The sequence below is a fragment of the Neoarius graeffei genome, chromosome 7 (genome assembly GCF_027579695.1).
Source record: "Neoarius graeffei isolate fNeoGra1 chromosome 7, fNeoGra1.pri, whole genome shotgun sequence".
Taxonomy (NCBI): Eukaryota; Metazoa; Chordata; class Actinopteri; order Siluriformes; family Ariidae; genus Neoarius; species Neoarius graeffei.
In genome coordinates this window covers 6,872,519-6,888,460 of record NC_083575.1, presented here as the reverse complement: position 1 = coordinate 6,888,460, position 15,942 = coordinate 6,872,519, and the positions used below count along the sequence as shown (strand labels likewise).

At 42.0% G+C, this 15,942-nt stretch overlaps 1 protein-coding gene across 5 annotated transcripts in view; it reads left to right on the top strand.

Annotated features, from left to right (window-relative positions):
• Window positions 1-15,011, top strand: part of syt16 (synaptotagmin XVI) — a 59,012-nt gene extending 44,001 nt beyond the window's left edge. For 4 of the 5 annotated variants that reach the window (XM_060924580.1, XM_060924579.1, XM_060924577.1 and 1 more), the window contains 5 exons: window positions 6,981-7,196; window positions 10,183-10,478; window positions 13,224-13,676; window positions 13,771-13,954; window positions 14,258-15,011. In XM_060924580.1, the coding sequence (XP_060780563.1) occupies window positions 6,981-7,196; window positions 10,183-10,478; window positions 13,224-13,676; window positions 13,771-13,954; window positions 14,258-14,571 (1,463 nt within the window). In that variant the 3' untranslated portion in view covers window positions 14,572-15,011. The remainder of the gene's footprint in view (window positions 1-6,980; window positions 7,197-10,182; window positions 10,479-13,223; window positions 13,677-13,770; window positions 13,955-14,257) is intronic. The other variant, XM_060924578.1, reaches the window with a different exon arrangement.
• Window positions 15,012-15,942: the final 931 nt, after the last annotated feature.

Genomic DNA, 15,942 nt, shown 5'->3' with positions numbered 1-15,942 from the left:
ATGAAAATATATACAAACTAAAAAAGCTGGTAGAAACCGTATGTAATGAATGAAATCGAAATGTAAGCTGCTCTCTTACAATACACCACAGCACTTGCGAATCCGCATGGGACTGAACTGAAATTCACCGCTGCCTGTCTATATTTGAAACGAGCTGTCAATCACCAGCCTCCTTGCAGAAAGCTTTGCCATGTCCTTCCCACTGTGAAGCTCGGAGTCCGTGGGCGGGCATTTTCGCAGTATTTGTCCAATAACCGTCTTGCATTTTGAGATTGAAAAGCGCATAGCTCCCAAATGCCATTGAAGTCCACTGAGGCTGGGAGTCCGGTGGGCGGGCGTTTTCGCAGTATTTGTCCAATAACTGTCTTGCATTTTGAGATTGAAAAGCGCATAGCTCCCAAATGCCATTGAAGTGCACTGAGGCTGGGCTGCATCGCGCTGTCACGAGGGGGAAAAACTCACGCACACATTAGGCGAACTGGGGAAAGTTATAACGGAATGATTTCGCACTGTAGTGGGTTGAGCACATATATTTCTATGATTCTGGATCTGAAATAGCAATGTTATAAGGTCAGCTATAACATAAGCCTAGCGCAATTCATCCTACACGATGTTCGTCATTTTTAGAGGAGGCTGAGCCTCCCTCGTTGTCTTAGAGCAATCGCCCGTGTTATGTAAAGAATCTGGAATGATTTATTGTCTCAAACATTACAGGCTGAAGTCGTACGTTTTAATTTATTGTTTTTGAAGTTAAAATTGGGAAAATGGTTGGAAAGAAAAAGAATAGAATTCATTTATAAGTATAACATGAATATAGAATATTTGTATTCTATATTCATATATAAGTAATAACATGAATATAGAATATTTGTATTCCATTTATAAAGGGAAATGAAAACTTTTTAACTGATTTTTTTTTTAATTGTATCTTAACATGCACGACTATTTCATTTTGTTAATTCTAATCATAAAATCTGATCATTATTAGAGCGGCGGCTACAATTATCGACAGTCCATAATTATCGACACCTTTTCAGATTTACCAATAAAAAACAATTTTACAAAGGTGAGTTTCAGTTACAACAGTTATTACTGGTTAATTAATCAACCGGAAGACCTGCCTCACCCGTTCATTACCTGAGATGGATTTTTTTTTTTTTAGCACGATCAGCAATTTGATGAAAATCCAGATGTTATTATTGCAGGTAAGCATGGTGAAAAGATCATGAACGTTTTTACTTCTCAAATTCACTGATATTTATTTCATGATCTCCTCGTCGAAACCTACTTTGTTTCTTACAATTTCATTTGACAGTCGGCATTTTGTATCTAAACGCACGGTTGAGAAGTCACATGAGGTGTCGATAATAGTGACCACTTTCACCGGTGTCCACCATTATCGACACCCTGTGGAATTAAGTGACATTTACAACTGTTATGGATCGATTGTTGTGTAACATTGTTGAAGTCGATGAAGTACTTTAAAAAAATTAAAGTGCTGTGATTTATAATAATTTTTTCTGATTCATAACACAATGGAATGTTGTTATAGAGTATTTGGAATCCTACTGCAATAAATAGAATTAGATTTTGAATTAGATTTTGAATTATATTGGTTTAAAGAACCAGAATTAAATTTTGCAGTTTGTTGTAAATATCTACCACATATATTGTAATATCAGTAGACATTTTATATTTTGGTTCGAGAAATGACAAGTGACCTTTGACCTGGACGTTCATGTGGTTACGATGTCGATTGCCTGTTGACATTTATTGGTAAACTACAAAACTAGAAATTAATACAAACAACAACGAATGAGTAACAAAATGCAAGCTACGAAAATACTTAGAAAGTGGAAGAAAAAGATTTTCTGATGCAGGTTAAACATTATCACTTCATTTGTTTACAAGCATTAGAATTACTTCCTCATTTACGTAAACACCCACATCCATAAATTTATATAAAAGATATTTTGTACTAAATATAAGTCAGTGTAAAACGCATTTTAAATAAAAACTATGTTTTCTGAACTTAATACCACATACCGATTATTTTTTTCATAAATAATCATCTGGATGTCAGTAATTATGGAACGATGTTGATAACTGTGGACAAAGGTGTCGATAATTGTGGAACAGTGTCACGTGATCTGATATGCGAAGTAATCGGGAATCAACTCATTTTTTTCCCAGTGGAAGTAATTATTCATGCACAATTTACGTATTGAAAGTCTTTTCTACTTTTGCAACAGCCAAAAGATCGTTAAGGTGTCGATAATTGTAGCGGCCACTCTATTATTATTATTATTATTATTATTATTATTATTATTATTATTATTATTATTATTAAATATGATAATAAACCCAGATCACTCCCAGAATTAATAAAATAAATAATTTTAAGAAGTACAATGTAAAAATAATAATAATAATAATTCATAAAGTTTCTTGTTGTGTGTGTGTGTGTGTGTGTGTGTGTGTGTGTGTGTGTTTGCTTTTCTGTGTCTACTTCTAATGAGTAAACTGATATGCAGAGAGAGCAGCCTCCCTCAGAAAGTAAACACACACACACACACACACACACACACACACACGTATCATGTGACTCAGCCCTTTGACGTGTGCTCCTGAGCTTTATGAATGTGTACAGGAGTGTGAATATGAATTCATCAGCGAGTTTCTGTTCTTGTCTGATCTAATATTCAGAGGATTTATGACAGGTTTCATTCAGACATCAATGTCAGAACATTTCAGGCCGTGAATCAATAAATCAGAAAGTTTTCTATCCATTTTGCAGCTCTGAGTTGTTTTCCGATATTCAGTTTCTTTTTAGATCATGATATTTGCCTGTTATTCCATGTTCCAGCTTTAGTGAGCAAATTATGGATGCAGGCTCTCAGGTTGCGTCCCACTTTTTCCATGAGTTTAATGTTCACTTTGATCATGAACAGCTTCTCTGATATTCATAAATAGTTTGGAAAAAATATAACTATTTGTGTATTGCTCGAGTCCTAATTGTCCGACAAAGTGGGCAAGATTATTTAAAAATAAAAAAGCGAGTCATGAAAATGGAGAGGAGCTTCATGCAACTCATGCAACAGGTCAAAAAAAAATGGAGACGTTGTGATTTCGTACACAGGGGCATGTTGCATAACCACTGATCAGCTTATATTGACCTGATATAGCAGTGCTGTGGATGTCTCTCTCTCTCTCTCTCTCTCACACACACACACACACACACACACACACACACACACACACACACACACACACAGAGGATCTGTGCTCTCAAAGCCACTCCAGGTTAAATGAAGATCTCTGTTTTCACCAATCAGTCAATAACAGCTTGGTATGAGGTCGAGTTGCCATGACAACTGAACGTTTGTGTGCATTAAGGGGGGGTTAAATGAGAAGGACGGGAAGAAAACACTCGAGTGTAAGAAGGGAGTAACCATGACGACCGTTGAGGTTCAAAAAAGAACCGCTTCCTTACATATTATTGGATTTGGTTTATAGTGCGTTTATGTATGTGAGAGCACAGAGATTATATTCATAGACAGATCTTGCAAAAGTGTTCATCCCCCTTGGTGTTTGTCCTGTTTTGCTGCATTACAAGCTGGAATTAAAATGGATTTTTGGAGGGTTAGCACCATTTGATTTACACAACATGCCGACCACTTTACAGGTGCACATTGTTGTTTTATTGTGACACAAACAATAATTAAGATGAAAAAACAGAAATCTGGAGTGTGCATAGGTATTCACCCCCCAAAGCCAATACCTTTATAGAGCCACCTTTTGCTGCAATTACAGCTGCAAGTCTCTTGGGGTGTGTCTCTATTAGCTTAGCACATCTAGCCCCTGGGATTTTTGCCCGTTCCTCAAGGCAAAACTGCTCCAACTCCTTCAAGTTAGATGGGTTGCGTTGGTGGACAGCAATCTTCAAGTTATGACACAGATACTCAGTTGGATTGAGGCCTGGGCTTTGATTAGGTCATTCCAAGACATTTAAATATTTCCCTTTAAACCTCTTCAGTGTAGCTTTAGCAGTATGTTTAGGGTCGTTGTCCTGCTAGACCGTTAACCTTTGTCCCAGTCTCAAACCTCTGGCCAACTCAAATAAGTTTTCCTCCAGAATTGCCCTGTATTTAGTGCCATCCATCTTTCCTTCAGTCCTGACCAGCTTTCCTGTCCCTGCAGATGAAAAACATCCCCACAGCATGATGCTGCCACCACCATGCTTCACTGTAGGAATGGTGTTCTCAGGGTGTTGGGTTTCCGCCACACATGGCATTTCCCATGATGGCCAAAAAGATCAATTTTAGTCTCATTTGACCAGAGAATCTTCTTCCATGTGTTTGGGGAGTCTGCCACATGCTGTTAGGCAAACTCCAAACGTGATTTCTTAAGCAATGGCTTTTTTCTGGTCACTCTTCCATAAAGCCCCGCTCTGTGGAGTGTTAGGCTTAAAGTGGTCCTATGGACAGATACTCCCATCTCCGCTGTGGATCTTTGCAGCTCCTTCAGTGTTATTGTTGGTGTCTTTGTTGCATCTCTGATTAATGCCCTCCTTGCCCGGTCTATGAGTTTTGGTGGGTGGCCTTCTCTTGTCAGGTTTGTAGTGGTGCCATATTCTTTCCATTTTGCTATAATGGATTTAATGGTGCTCCCTGGGATATTCAAAGTTTGGGATATTTTTTATAACCCAGCCCTGATCTATACTTCTCCAAAAATTTCTCTCTGACCTGTTTGGAGGCTCCTTGGTTCTCATGTTGCTTGCTTAGTAGTGTTGCAGAGTCAGGGTCCTTCCAGAACAGGCTGATTTATACAGACATCATGTGACACTTTGATTGCACACAGGTGGATCTTAATCAGCTAATTATGTGACTTATGAAGTGTATTGATTGGACCAGCTCTTATTTAGGGGGCGAATACCTATGCACACTCCAGATTTCTGTTTTTTCATCTTAATTATTGTTTGTGTCACAATAAAACAACAATGTGCACCTTTAAAGTGGTCGGCATGTTGTGTAAATCAAATGGTGCTAACCCTCCAAAAATCCATTTTAGTTCCAGCTTGTAATGCAACAAAACAGGACAAAAACCAGGGGGGATGAATACTTTTGCAAACCATAGATAGATAGATAGATAGATAGATAGATAGATAGATAGATAGAAGGACAAAAAATAGATAAACAGATCAAAAGATGGACAGTTGGAAAGACAATAAAATCCATATTACGAGCTTGAGAAGGATTTAGACAGTGGTGCTTGAAAGTTTGTGAACCCTTTAGAATTTTCTATATTTCTGCATAAATATGTCCTAAAACGTCACCAGATTTTCACACAAGTCCTAAAAGTAGAGAAAGAGAACCCAGTTAAACAAATGAGACAAAAATATTATACTTGGTCATTTATTTATTGAGGAAAATGATCCAATATTACATATCTGTGAGTGGCAAAAGTATGTGAACCTCTAGGATTAGCAGTTAATTTGAAGGTGAAATTAGAGTCAGGTGTTTTCAATCAATGGGATGACAATCAGGTGTGAGTGGGCACCCTGTTTTATTTAAAGAACAGGGATCTATCAAAGTCTGATCTTCACAGCACATGTTTGTGGAAGTGTATCATGGCACAAACAAGGGAGATTTCTGAGGACCTCAGAAAAAGCGTTGTTAATGCTCATCAGGCTGGAAAAGGTTACAAAACCATCTCTAAAGAGTTTGGACTCCACCAATCCACAGTCAGACAGATTGTGTACAAATGGAGGAAATTAAAGATCATTGTTACCCTTCCCAGGAGTGGTCGACCAACAAAGATCACTCCAAGAGCAAGGTGTGTAATAGTCGGTGAGGTCACAAAGGAACCCAGGGTAACTTCTAAGCAACTGAAGGCCTCTCTTACATTGGCTAATGTTAATGTTCATGACTCCACCATCAGGAAAACACTGAACAACAGTGGTGTGCATGGCAGGGTTGCAAGGAGAAAGCCACTGCTCTCCAAAAAGAACGTTGCTGCTCGTCTGCAGTTTGCTAAAGATCATGTGGACAAGTCAGAAGGCTATTGGAAAAATGTTTTATGGATGGATGAGACCAACATAGAACTTTTTGGTTTAAATGAAGCGTTATGTTTGGAGAAAGGAAAACACTGCATTCCAGCATAAGAACCTTATCCCATCTGTGAAACATGATGGTGGTACTATCATGGTTTGGGCATGTTTTGCTGCACCTAGGCCAGGACGGCTTGCCATCATTGATGGAACAATGAATTCTGAATTATACCAGCAAATTCTAAAGGAAAATGTCAGGACATCTGTCCATGAACTAAATCTCAAGAGAAGGTGGGTCATGCAGCAAGACAACAACCCTAAACACACAAGTCATTCTACCAAGGAATGGTTAAAGAAGATTAAAGTTAATGTTTTGGAATGGCCAAGTCAAAGTCTTGACCTTAATCCAATGGAAATGTTGTGGAAGGACCTGAAGCATGCAGTTCATGTGAGGAAACTCACCAACATCCCAGAGTTGAAGCTGTTCTGTACAGAGGAATGGGCTAAAATTCCTCCAAGCCGGTGTGCAGGACTGATCAACAGTTACCGGAAATGTTTAGTTGCAGTTATTGCTGCACAAGGGGGTCACACCAGATACTGAAAGCAAAGGTTCACATACTTTTGCCACTCACAGATATGTAATATTGGATCATTTTCTTCAATAAATAAATGAGCAAGTATAATATTTTTGTCTCATTTGTTTAACTGGGTTCTCTTTATCTACTTTTAGGACTTGTGTGAAAACCTGATGATGTTTTAGGTCATATTTATGCAGAAATATAGAAAATTTTTAAGGGTTCACAAACTTTCAAGCACCACTGTATCTTGAAGGTCTGGAGTGTAAAATGTATTTGATGGTGTTGATGTTTCTCCATCATTTCCTGTGTGTGTGTGTGTGTGTGTGTGTGTGTGTGTGTGTGTGTGTGTGTAGTGAACAGTTATGGGGACAATGGCGAGATCTCCAGTTCCTCAGACAGTGAGGAGGAGATCGTGAAGCGCTTCGAGATCTCAGTCTCGCGTTCTCAGAGTTTTCGCTCTGGAATCTCAGAGGTCACGACCCAGAGTGCACCGGGGCAACAGCGCAAGTTTGAAAGACTGCTTCCTGAGCAGGAGGAGGAGGGCAGCACAGAACCATCAGACTGTGAAGGTACACAAGTATTTACACACACTTCTCATCCACGTTCAGACATACACACTGTCAAGGAGGACTGTCTGCAGGACTCGTGGCCTCTGTGTCTGTCAGTCCCAGTGTAGTGGGTGTGGCCTGAATGCCTTTTAGTCCCAGTGAAGGAGGTGTGGCCTCTGTGCCTGTCAGTCCCAATGAAGTGGGTGTGGCCTGTATGCCTTTTAGTCCCAGTGAAGTCGGTGTGACCTGTACCCCTTTTATTCCCAGTGAAGGAGGTGTAGCCTCTGTGTCTGTCAGTCCCAGTGTAGTGGGTGTGGCCTGTACACCTTTTATTCCCAGTGAAGGAGGTGTAGCCTCTGTGTCTGTCAGTCCCAATGAAGTTGGTGTGGCCTGGACACCTTTTAGTCCCAGTGATGGAGGTGTGGTCTCTGTGTCTGTCAGTCCCAGTGAAGTGGGCGTGGCCAACTAAGTTATATTGGTTGTATTGATTCAGTTTCTAGCTCTTGATGTTAATAGATAATTTACAGACCGTAAACTCCCTGCTAATCCTCTTCTTTAATAAAGATATTTGAAGATAGAGATTATTTTTCCATAATAGCAGCTCTAACATTCAGGTATTCTTTCTGATAGGTTATCATTTCTATAGTAACAACTTGTATGGCAATTGCTCCTTCTGCTCTCTGCTCTTATAAATCATATACTACAAGCAATTTTGTTGTTAATCATGAAATAAAGTTGTCATATTTATAGGGAAGGTGTCTCCAGTGTCAGCACTTTGTACCACTCAGAGGTAAATCTGTAAAATTTACAATCCCATGCAGGAAGTTCGAAGGACGCGCAACATTCAGCGTAACCATAAATAGAGAAATGCATTCTCAGCCGGTTCTCCCCATCACACGACAGCAGAACACAATCAGAGTAAAGCTCTATCTGCCCTCTTCCACATACAGGAGCTCACAGGCGCCCGTGATTGGCTTATGTTGAGAGAGAGAGAAAGCGAGAGAGAGAAAGAGAGAGTATGCCCTTCCTATACAGAGACTCATGGTCATGGATAGAACATTTTGTTCTTGGAGAAATAAAAATTTCCAGTCATTAGCTGTGTTATTTGAGGAATAACATGAATTTTTTTTTTCGCGGTCCGTTTTCCATCAAATCCTACGCTCTGATTGGCTGGCGAGCGAGTCCGTATCCTACGATATGGACCCCAGTTACGGACCCCGGTTATGGACCTCTGGCGACTCGCTCGTTCACAACAACAACAACAACAAACATAGTAGCAATTTTTGTCAACATTTATCTTTTTTATAAGATTTATTTATAAGATTTTTATCAAAAATCTTATAAATTTTTGCCAGCATTTCTCAGCATAATAGCATTAATTTTACAGCATGGATAGCGATAACGACAGTGTTCACAGCGAAAGCGAGTTTTACTACCCTGAGGAAGAAGAAATAAAAGAAAACATTTCAGGAGAAAGCTAAAAACCTGTAACTGTTGCTAACGCCGAGCAAAAACATGGCTGAATCTTGAATGACTCAGTTTTGTATAAATAGGGGACGACATAGGTGGCAAAATGTAGTTTTTTTTTCCTGCCATGGAAGTGCACTTGTATACCGAGGAGGAAGCCACTTGGATTACAGCCGTGAATGAGGATTCAAAATGGTGGCTCGCCTCGGCTCAGCTCGGTTTTCCCTTTCGGGCGCTCTCGTTTTCTGTTAGAATTTGGTAAAGAAAAAAATAAATATATTATTTACCAGCTTAAGGTCGGTCCGTATGGTGAAATACCGTGACCTCGGCCTTGAATACTGACCTCCGCCCAGAGGGCCTCGGTCACGGTATTTCATGATACGGACCTCCCAGCTGGTAAATAAGATATATATATATATATATATATATATATATATATATATATATATATATATATATATATATATATATATTTCAGGATTTTTTGACGTACCAGATGAAGATCGTGTGTAACTTGAGTCATTTCTCACTGCTTCCTGCCTACTATGGGCGTGTCCCAGTCAAAGTGCCCTGACTTCATCACTTCACAATAGATATAAAACTTTACTTTAAAAGTTCATTTTAAGTTAAAAGTTATCACAGACAATTAAAAAGAGCCGAGAAGTGCTGCAATAATACAGAAAAGAAATATTTAGTGTGTGATCCTGATGTGCAGAGCCTCAGCCTCTCCCTCTCCCTCTCCCTGAACGGCAATCAGTCTCCTTCTATAACGCAGAAGCCAAACGTAATTTCTTGGAAATTTTGGTCATGATGGCCTTGTTTCAGTTTCCATGGTGACGCAGATCTTCGGTCGTCACGGTAACCAGGTATCTTCACATTGATGAAACGGAACATTTTGTTCTTTCAGAGAGCGCCCATTCATAAATATACGTACAAAAACACAGCCAGGTCATTCAGTCCATTTCCTCACCACCATTTCCGGTAAAATCATAAATCTGTTTAAGTATTTTTTTTGCCCTTTGAAATGAAACATTTAACGTTTGAGAAAAGGTCAGTGGAGCCCTGAGCGCTCAAGGAATCGAGCGTGCAGTAATCCCGAATGTTGATCAAAGCTATGAAGTTGAAATATATCTTAATCTGCTTCATTTATTTAATAAGAATTCTGATCATTTCATAAATGATCTCTGCCTGGAACATGTCTTGTTCAGGCTTGAGGTAACACCGACCACAACAAGAGAAGAACAATACAACGTGGAGGGAAATTCTTGACGGAACCTGGCTCGATCATTATAAAATCAGATTTGTGCCACTTTGAATCTTCTCAATCCTCATTTCTTTACAAGTGTCCAAAATTCAGATTTAAATGACTCATCTGATCTCGCGCACGAACAGACTGTAGCTAGCAAACATTTGTGCAGGACGTTGGCCAGCTGGACGACACATATGCAGGCTAGGTACATGCTAAAGTGGATCATTCTTGACCTCGAACAATACCAGGATCACATTCAGCACCATGACGTCACAATGCTTTTCTCTGTAGCTGCAGAAGGAGTTAGCAGGAGAAGTTTCCAGGACCCGCTCTCTGAACACACGGATCCTCTAACGGAATCGCTGTACCAGAAAGACCTCAGTGTAGCGGACACGTCGTCTGTTCGGGGACACATGTCCTCCGTGGGCTCTCAGGGATCTGAGACGCTGTCCAGGGGTCAGAGGAGTCGTCAGGGAAGTGCAGGACGCCGGACTCCTCTCTCACACAGAGAGACAGACATGGCACTGGATAATCCGGGGTATGATTGCAACGAGGCTACGGACAGCTCTTCGACCTGGAGCCCTGAGGTACTGGTGTGTGTGTGTGTGTGTGTGTGTGTGTGTGTGTGTGTGTGTGTGTGTGTGTGTGTGTGTGTGTACAGTTGGATCCAAACATCTACTGTGGCAGATATTTTGGTAAAATCCTTCAATCGATCTATCTATCTGTCTGTCTCTCTATCTGCCAGTCTGTCTCACATCCATCTGTCTGTACGATCTGTTTATAGCGTCTGTCTGTCTGTCTGGAGCATCTATTTGTTTGTCTGCCTCTCTCATTGTCTGACTGTTTATGGAGACATACACAATATTTGTCCATCTGTCTTTCTGTAGTATTTGTCTGTCTGTCTTCTCTCTGTCTGTTTGTAGCTTCAGTTTCTCTCTCTGTCTGTCTGTCTTGCTCAGTCAGTCTGGAGGTTTTCTTATGCAAAAACAATAAACAATTCTCTCATCATAAAATAATTATCCAGTATTTATTTTATTTTGTGTAATATTTCACAATTTGCATTTGTATTGATTATTAATGGTTATTTGAATAGTTTTCTTTTTTGAGTGCTGCTATGATCTCTCTCTCTCTCGTCTGATCTGATGTACAAACAGAACTATAACGGCTTCATTTGCATGAATATTCATGAGTTTGTCAAGTTATCTTGATTACTTGAGCATGAATATTCATGAGTCTGCATGTGTCAAATATGCTGCCTGATCTCTTCTAACACTTGAGCTGTGTGTGTGTGTGTGTGCTTGAGAACCTTCTTGTTTTGTTCAGCAGGAGTTGAAGCACATTGCAATATGAGAGCCGTGCCACATCCAGTATTCTTCTTTCTTATGAGTAAAACACGCCCACTCCTGCCTACATGAGAGGAAAACATACCCACTCCTGCCCACATAAGAGTAAAGCACGCCCCCTCCTTCCCACATGAAAGTAAAACATGCCCATTCCTGCCCACATGAAGGTAAAACCTGCCCACTCCTGTCCATATGAGAGGAAAACACGCCCACTCCTGCCCACACAAGAGTAAAACCCGCCCACTCCTGTCCATACAAGAGGAAAAACACGCCCATTCCTGCCCACATGAGGGTAAAACACACCCACTCCTGCCTACACAAAAGTAAAACACGCCCACTCCTGCCTACATGAGAGGAAAACACACCTACTCCTGTCCATATGAGAGTAAAACATACCCACTCCTGCCCACATAAGAGTAAAACACGCCCCCTCCTTCCCACATGAAAGTAAAACATGCCCATTCCTGCCCACATGAGGATAAAACCTGCCCACTCCTGCCCACACGAGTAAAACCCGCCCACTCCTGTCCATACAAGAGGAAAAACACGCCCATTCCTGCCCACATGAGGGTAAAACACACCCACTCCTGCCTACACAAGAGTAAAACACGCCCACTCCTGCCTACATGAGAGGAAAACACACCTACTCCTGTCCATATGAGAGTAAAACGTACCCACTCCTGCCCACATAAGAGTAAAACACGCCCCCTCCTTCCCACACGAAAGTAAAACATGCCCACTCCTGCCCACTTGAGGGTAAAACACACCCCTCATGCCCACACAAGAGTAAAACACACCCATTTCTGCCCACACGAGAGGGAAATGCACCTAGTCCTGCCCACACGAGAGTAAAACACGCCCACTCCTGCCCACATGAGGGTAAAACCTGCCCACTCCTGTCCATACGAGAGGAAAACACGCCCACTCCTGCCCACACAAAAGTAAAACCCGCCCACTCCTGTCCATACGAGAGGAAAAACATGCCCATTCCTGCCCACATGAGGGTAAAACACACCCACTCCTGCCTACACAAGAGTAAAACCCGCCCACTCCTGCCCACAGGGAGAGGAAAACACCCCCACTCCTACCCACACAAGAGTAAAACCCGCCCACTCCTGTCCACATGAGGGTAAAACCAGGGGTGCAGATCCGATGTCAGGATTGGGGGGGGACACAAAAGTGATTTTTTTTTTTTTTTTTTTTTTGCCCGTATGCAACTCGTACCATGCAACCATAAATCACAACTTCGTAGAGGCTCGCCACATCATTCAAAAAGTACTGCACAGGGAATCATTTGTCTGAAAATACATTTGTTTGTACAATTTTGAATAATTTAGGATATTTTTATTGGGGGGACAATTCATGTTTTTCAGAAATTGGGGGGGGTCATGTCCCCCCCCGTCCCCCCCAGGATCTGCACCCATGGGTAAAACGCCCCTTCCTGTCCATACAGGAGTAAATTCTGCCCACTCTTGTCCACACAAGTAAAACCCACCCACTCTTGTGCACATGAGGATAAAGCCCCGCCTACACAAGAATAAAAACCGTGCCTTCTGGCACACACACGAGTAAACACCATCCACTCTCATCAGCACATGAGTCAAACCGCCCACTCCAATGAGTTTTTATGAGTTGAAATAGATTCCAGTCCTGATGCACAGCTCGAGTTTTGACCACAGTGTGATTTACCATAAACACAAATAGAACTTGTTTGGACCCTCTGACCCCGTTAACCATCTGGGGTGGCCATCTTCAACAACCTGAATGGTCCTTGTTGCAGTTTTGTGCCATTTGGCTCGCAGTCAGAGCTTTCTGTCTCCCTGAAACTTCATCTGTTCAATGCTGAAATAGTGTGTGTGTGTGTGTGTGATTAGCAGCAAGCTGTGTGTTTGTATTCATGTTTCCATCTGCTGCAATCTAAATAATCCAATCTGTGTGTATCTGTGAGTATATTCGTGTTGAAACATCCCCTTTCTTTTCTCTCATTAGCATGAACGGGCAGCCAGTGTCATCTCAGAGCCTCGCCCCCCCAGCTCATCACCCCGCCCACCAATCTCCAAATGCGGTGACCTTGTGGTCGTCCTCAATTATCACCCTGACACCTGTAAGCTCCTGGTCACTGTGGTGATGGCGCAGGACATCCCGGATAAAGCACGGAGCAGCATGGACACGTGGCAGGTGCGTGTGGTGCTGCTTCCCGGAAAACGGCAGCGTTACAAGACGGCCATGCAGAGGGGATCCGCACCACGGTTCGGGGAGACGTTCCGCTTCACACGACTCGACACATCGGAGCTGAAGACGTCGGCACTGCGCTTCCGCCTGTACGCTGTGGGCAAGATGAACCGGGAGAAGATGATGGGAGAAACCATCTACGCGCTGAACAAAGTCAACACCGAGAGACACGAGGTTACGCTCATACTGGAACCTCGCAGCAACCTGAAGGTGTGAGGGGGCTTTTGGTCCCGAATGTGTGTCATGTGTTTATGAAGAAACTGAGTTCACACACATACACATACCTCTGTCTCTTTGTGTGTAGGTGTTAGACTCCGAGTTGTGTCTGAGTGGTGCTCCTGACCCCGCCTCCTCAGCCCAGTCTCTCTCTCATGGTGGAGTTCCTGAGCTGCTGCTCGGTCTGTCCTACAACCCCACCACCGGCCGCCTCTCCGTCGAGGTCATCAAAGGGAGCCACTTCCGCAACCTGGCGCTCAACCGGCCTCCGGGTATACACACACACACACACACACACACACACACACAGAGAAAGAAGCCACTCTTGTTGGCACTTTGTTGAACATACCTACTATGGGTCCACAGTCCACACTGATTTGTGTGTTTTGTAATTTGTGTTTGACGAGTTAGCTATATCAAGCTACTACTTCATCAAATTAGAACTCACAACAGACCACACCCACAAGCATAAACAGTAGTCGAGACGACACGCCCACAATAAGCAAGTATCAGCATCGTCTCAGTTATAATGTGTGCTGGTTTCAACGCCAACCATTTAATGTTTTTTTTCGTAGATACGTACGTCAAGCTGACCCTGCTCAACTCCATGGGTCAGGAGATCTCTCGGTGTAAGACGTCAGTGCGGCGCGGTCATCCCAACCCGGTGTTCAAGGAGACGTTCGTCTTCCAGGTGGCGCTGTTCCAGCTCTCTGACGTCACCCTGATGACGGCCGTGTACAACCGACGCAACATGAAGCGCAAGGAGATGATTGGCTGGCTGGCGCTGGGCCAGAACAGCAGCGGCGAGGAGGAGTCGCTCCACTGGCAGGACATGAAGGAGAGCAGCAACCAGCAGGTGTGCAGGTGGCACGCTCTCCTTGAGGCATAGACGGATAATGACAGGAATCCAACAGCATCAACAGGGTTGGGCTTAAAACAGTAACAGTAATGATGAGAACAAATGCAAGCAAACAAACAGGAGAGATTTGGCTTCAGGGTCGTTATGGTCTCACGGTTGGGTCATGGTGTAGGATTGGATAGTTGACCAATTAATGGAGGCAAAAAAGCCACTTGGGCTGTAAAAGAGAGTGTGGTTTGGAAAGGGAAAGGTCCGAAGGTTCAGGTTGAACAGAAAACGTGAATGATGGTTGTGTGTTTCCATCAAGTGCTGTTTGTCAGAAGTGGTGCAAAAGGAAGACGTCATTTGAAACTGTTATTCTCTGTGGGTTTGACCTCCAAAATCCGACACTCCAGACAATTTGAGCTGAAAGAGAAATAAAAACGAAATGTTTTTTCTCAACTTGATGTAGGACTGTAATGGTACATCAGTCTGATGGTGTATCTGAAGCAGGTCCAGTGTTAAAAAAAAAAATATATATATATATATATATATATATATGTATATGTGTATATATATATATATATATATATATGTATATATATATATATATATATATATATATATATATATATATATATATATATATGTTATTTCCCAGCTGGGAGGTCCGTATTGTGAAATACCGTGACCGAGGTCTTGAAAGTACTGACCGAGGCCCTCTGGGTGGAGGTCAATATTCAAGGCCGAGGTCACGGTATTTCACCATACGGACCGACCTTAAGCTGGTAAATAATATATTTATTTTTTCCTTTACCAAATTCTAACAGAAAACGAGAGCGCCCGAAAGGGAAAACCAAGCCGAGGCGCCATTTTGAATCCTCATTCACGGCTGTAATGCAAATTGCTTCCTCCTCGGTATACAAGTGCACTTCCATGGCAGGAAATAAACTACATTTTGCCGCCTATGTAGTCCCCTATTTATACAAAATTGAGTCATTCAGGATTCAGCCATGTTTTTGCTCGGCGTTAGCAAGTTAGAGGTTTTTAGCTTTCTCCTGAAATGTTTTCTTTTATTTCTTTTTCCTCAGGGTAGTAAAACTCGCTTTCGCTGTGAACACTGTCGTTATCGTTATCCATGCTGTAAAATTAATGCTATTCTCCTGAGAAATGCTAGCAAAAATTTATAAGATTTTTGATAATCTTATAAATAAATCTTATAAATAAAAAAGATAAATGTTAACAAAAAATGCTACTATGTTTGTTGTTGTGAACGAGCGAGTCGCCAGAGGTCCGTAACCGGGGTCCGTAACCTGGGTTCGTACGTAACTGGGGTCCGTACCGTAGGATACAGACCCGCTGGCCAGCCAATCAGAGCGCCGGATTTGATGGAAAAAACACGAAAAAAATAATTTGCGTTAA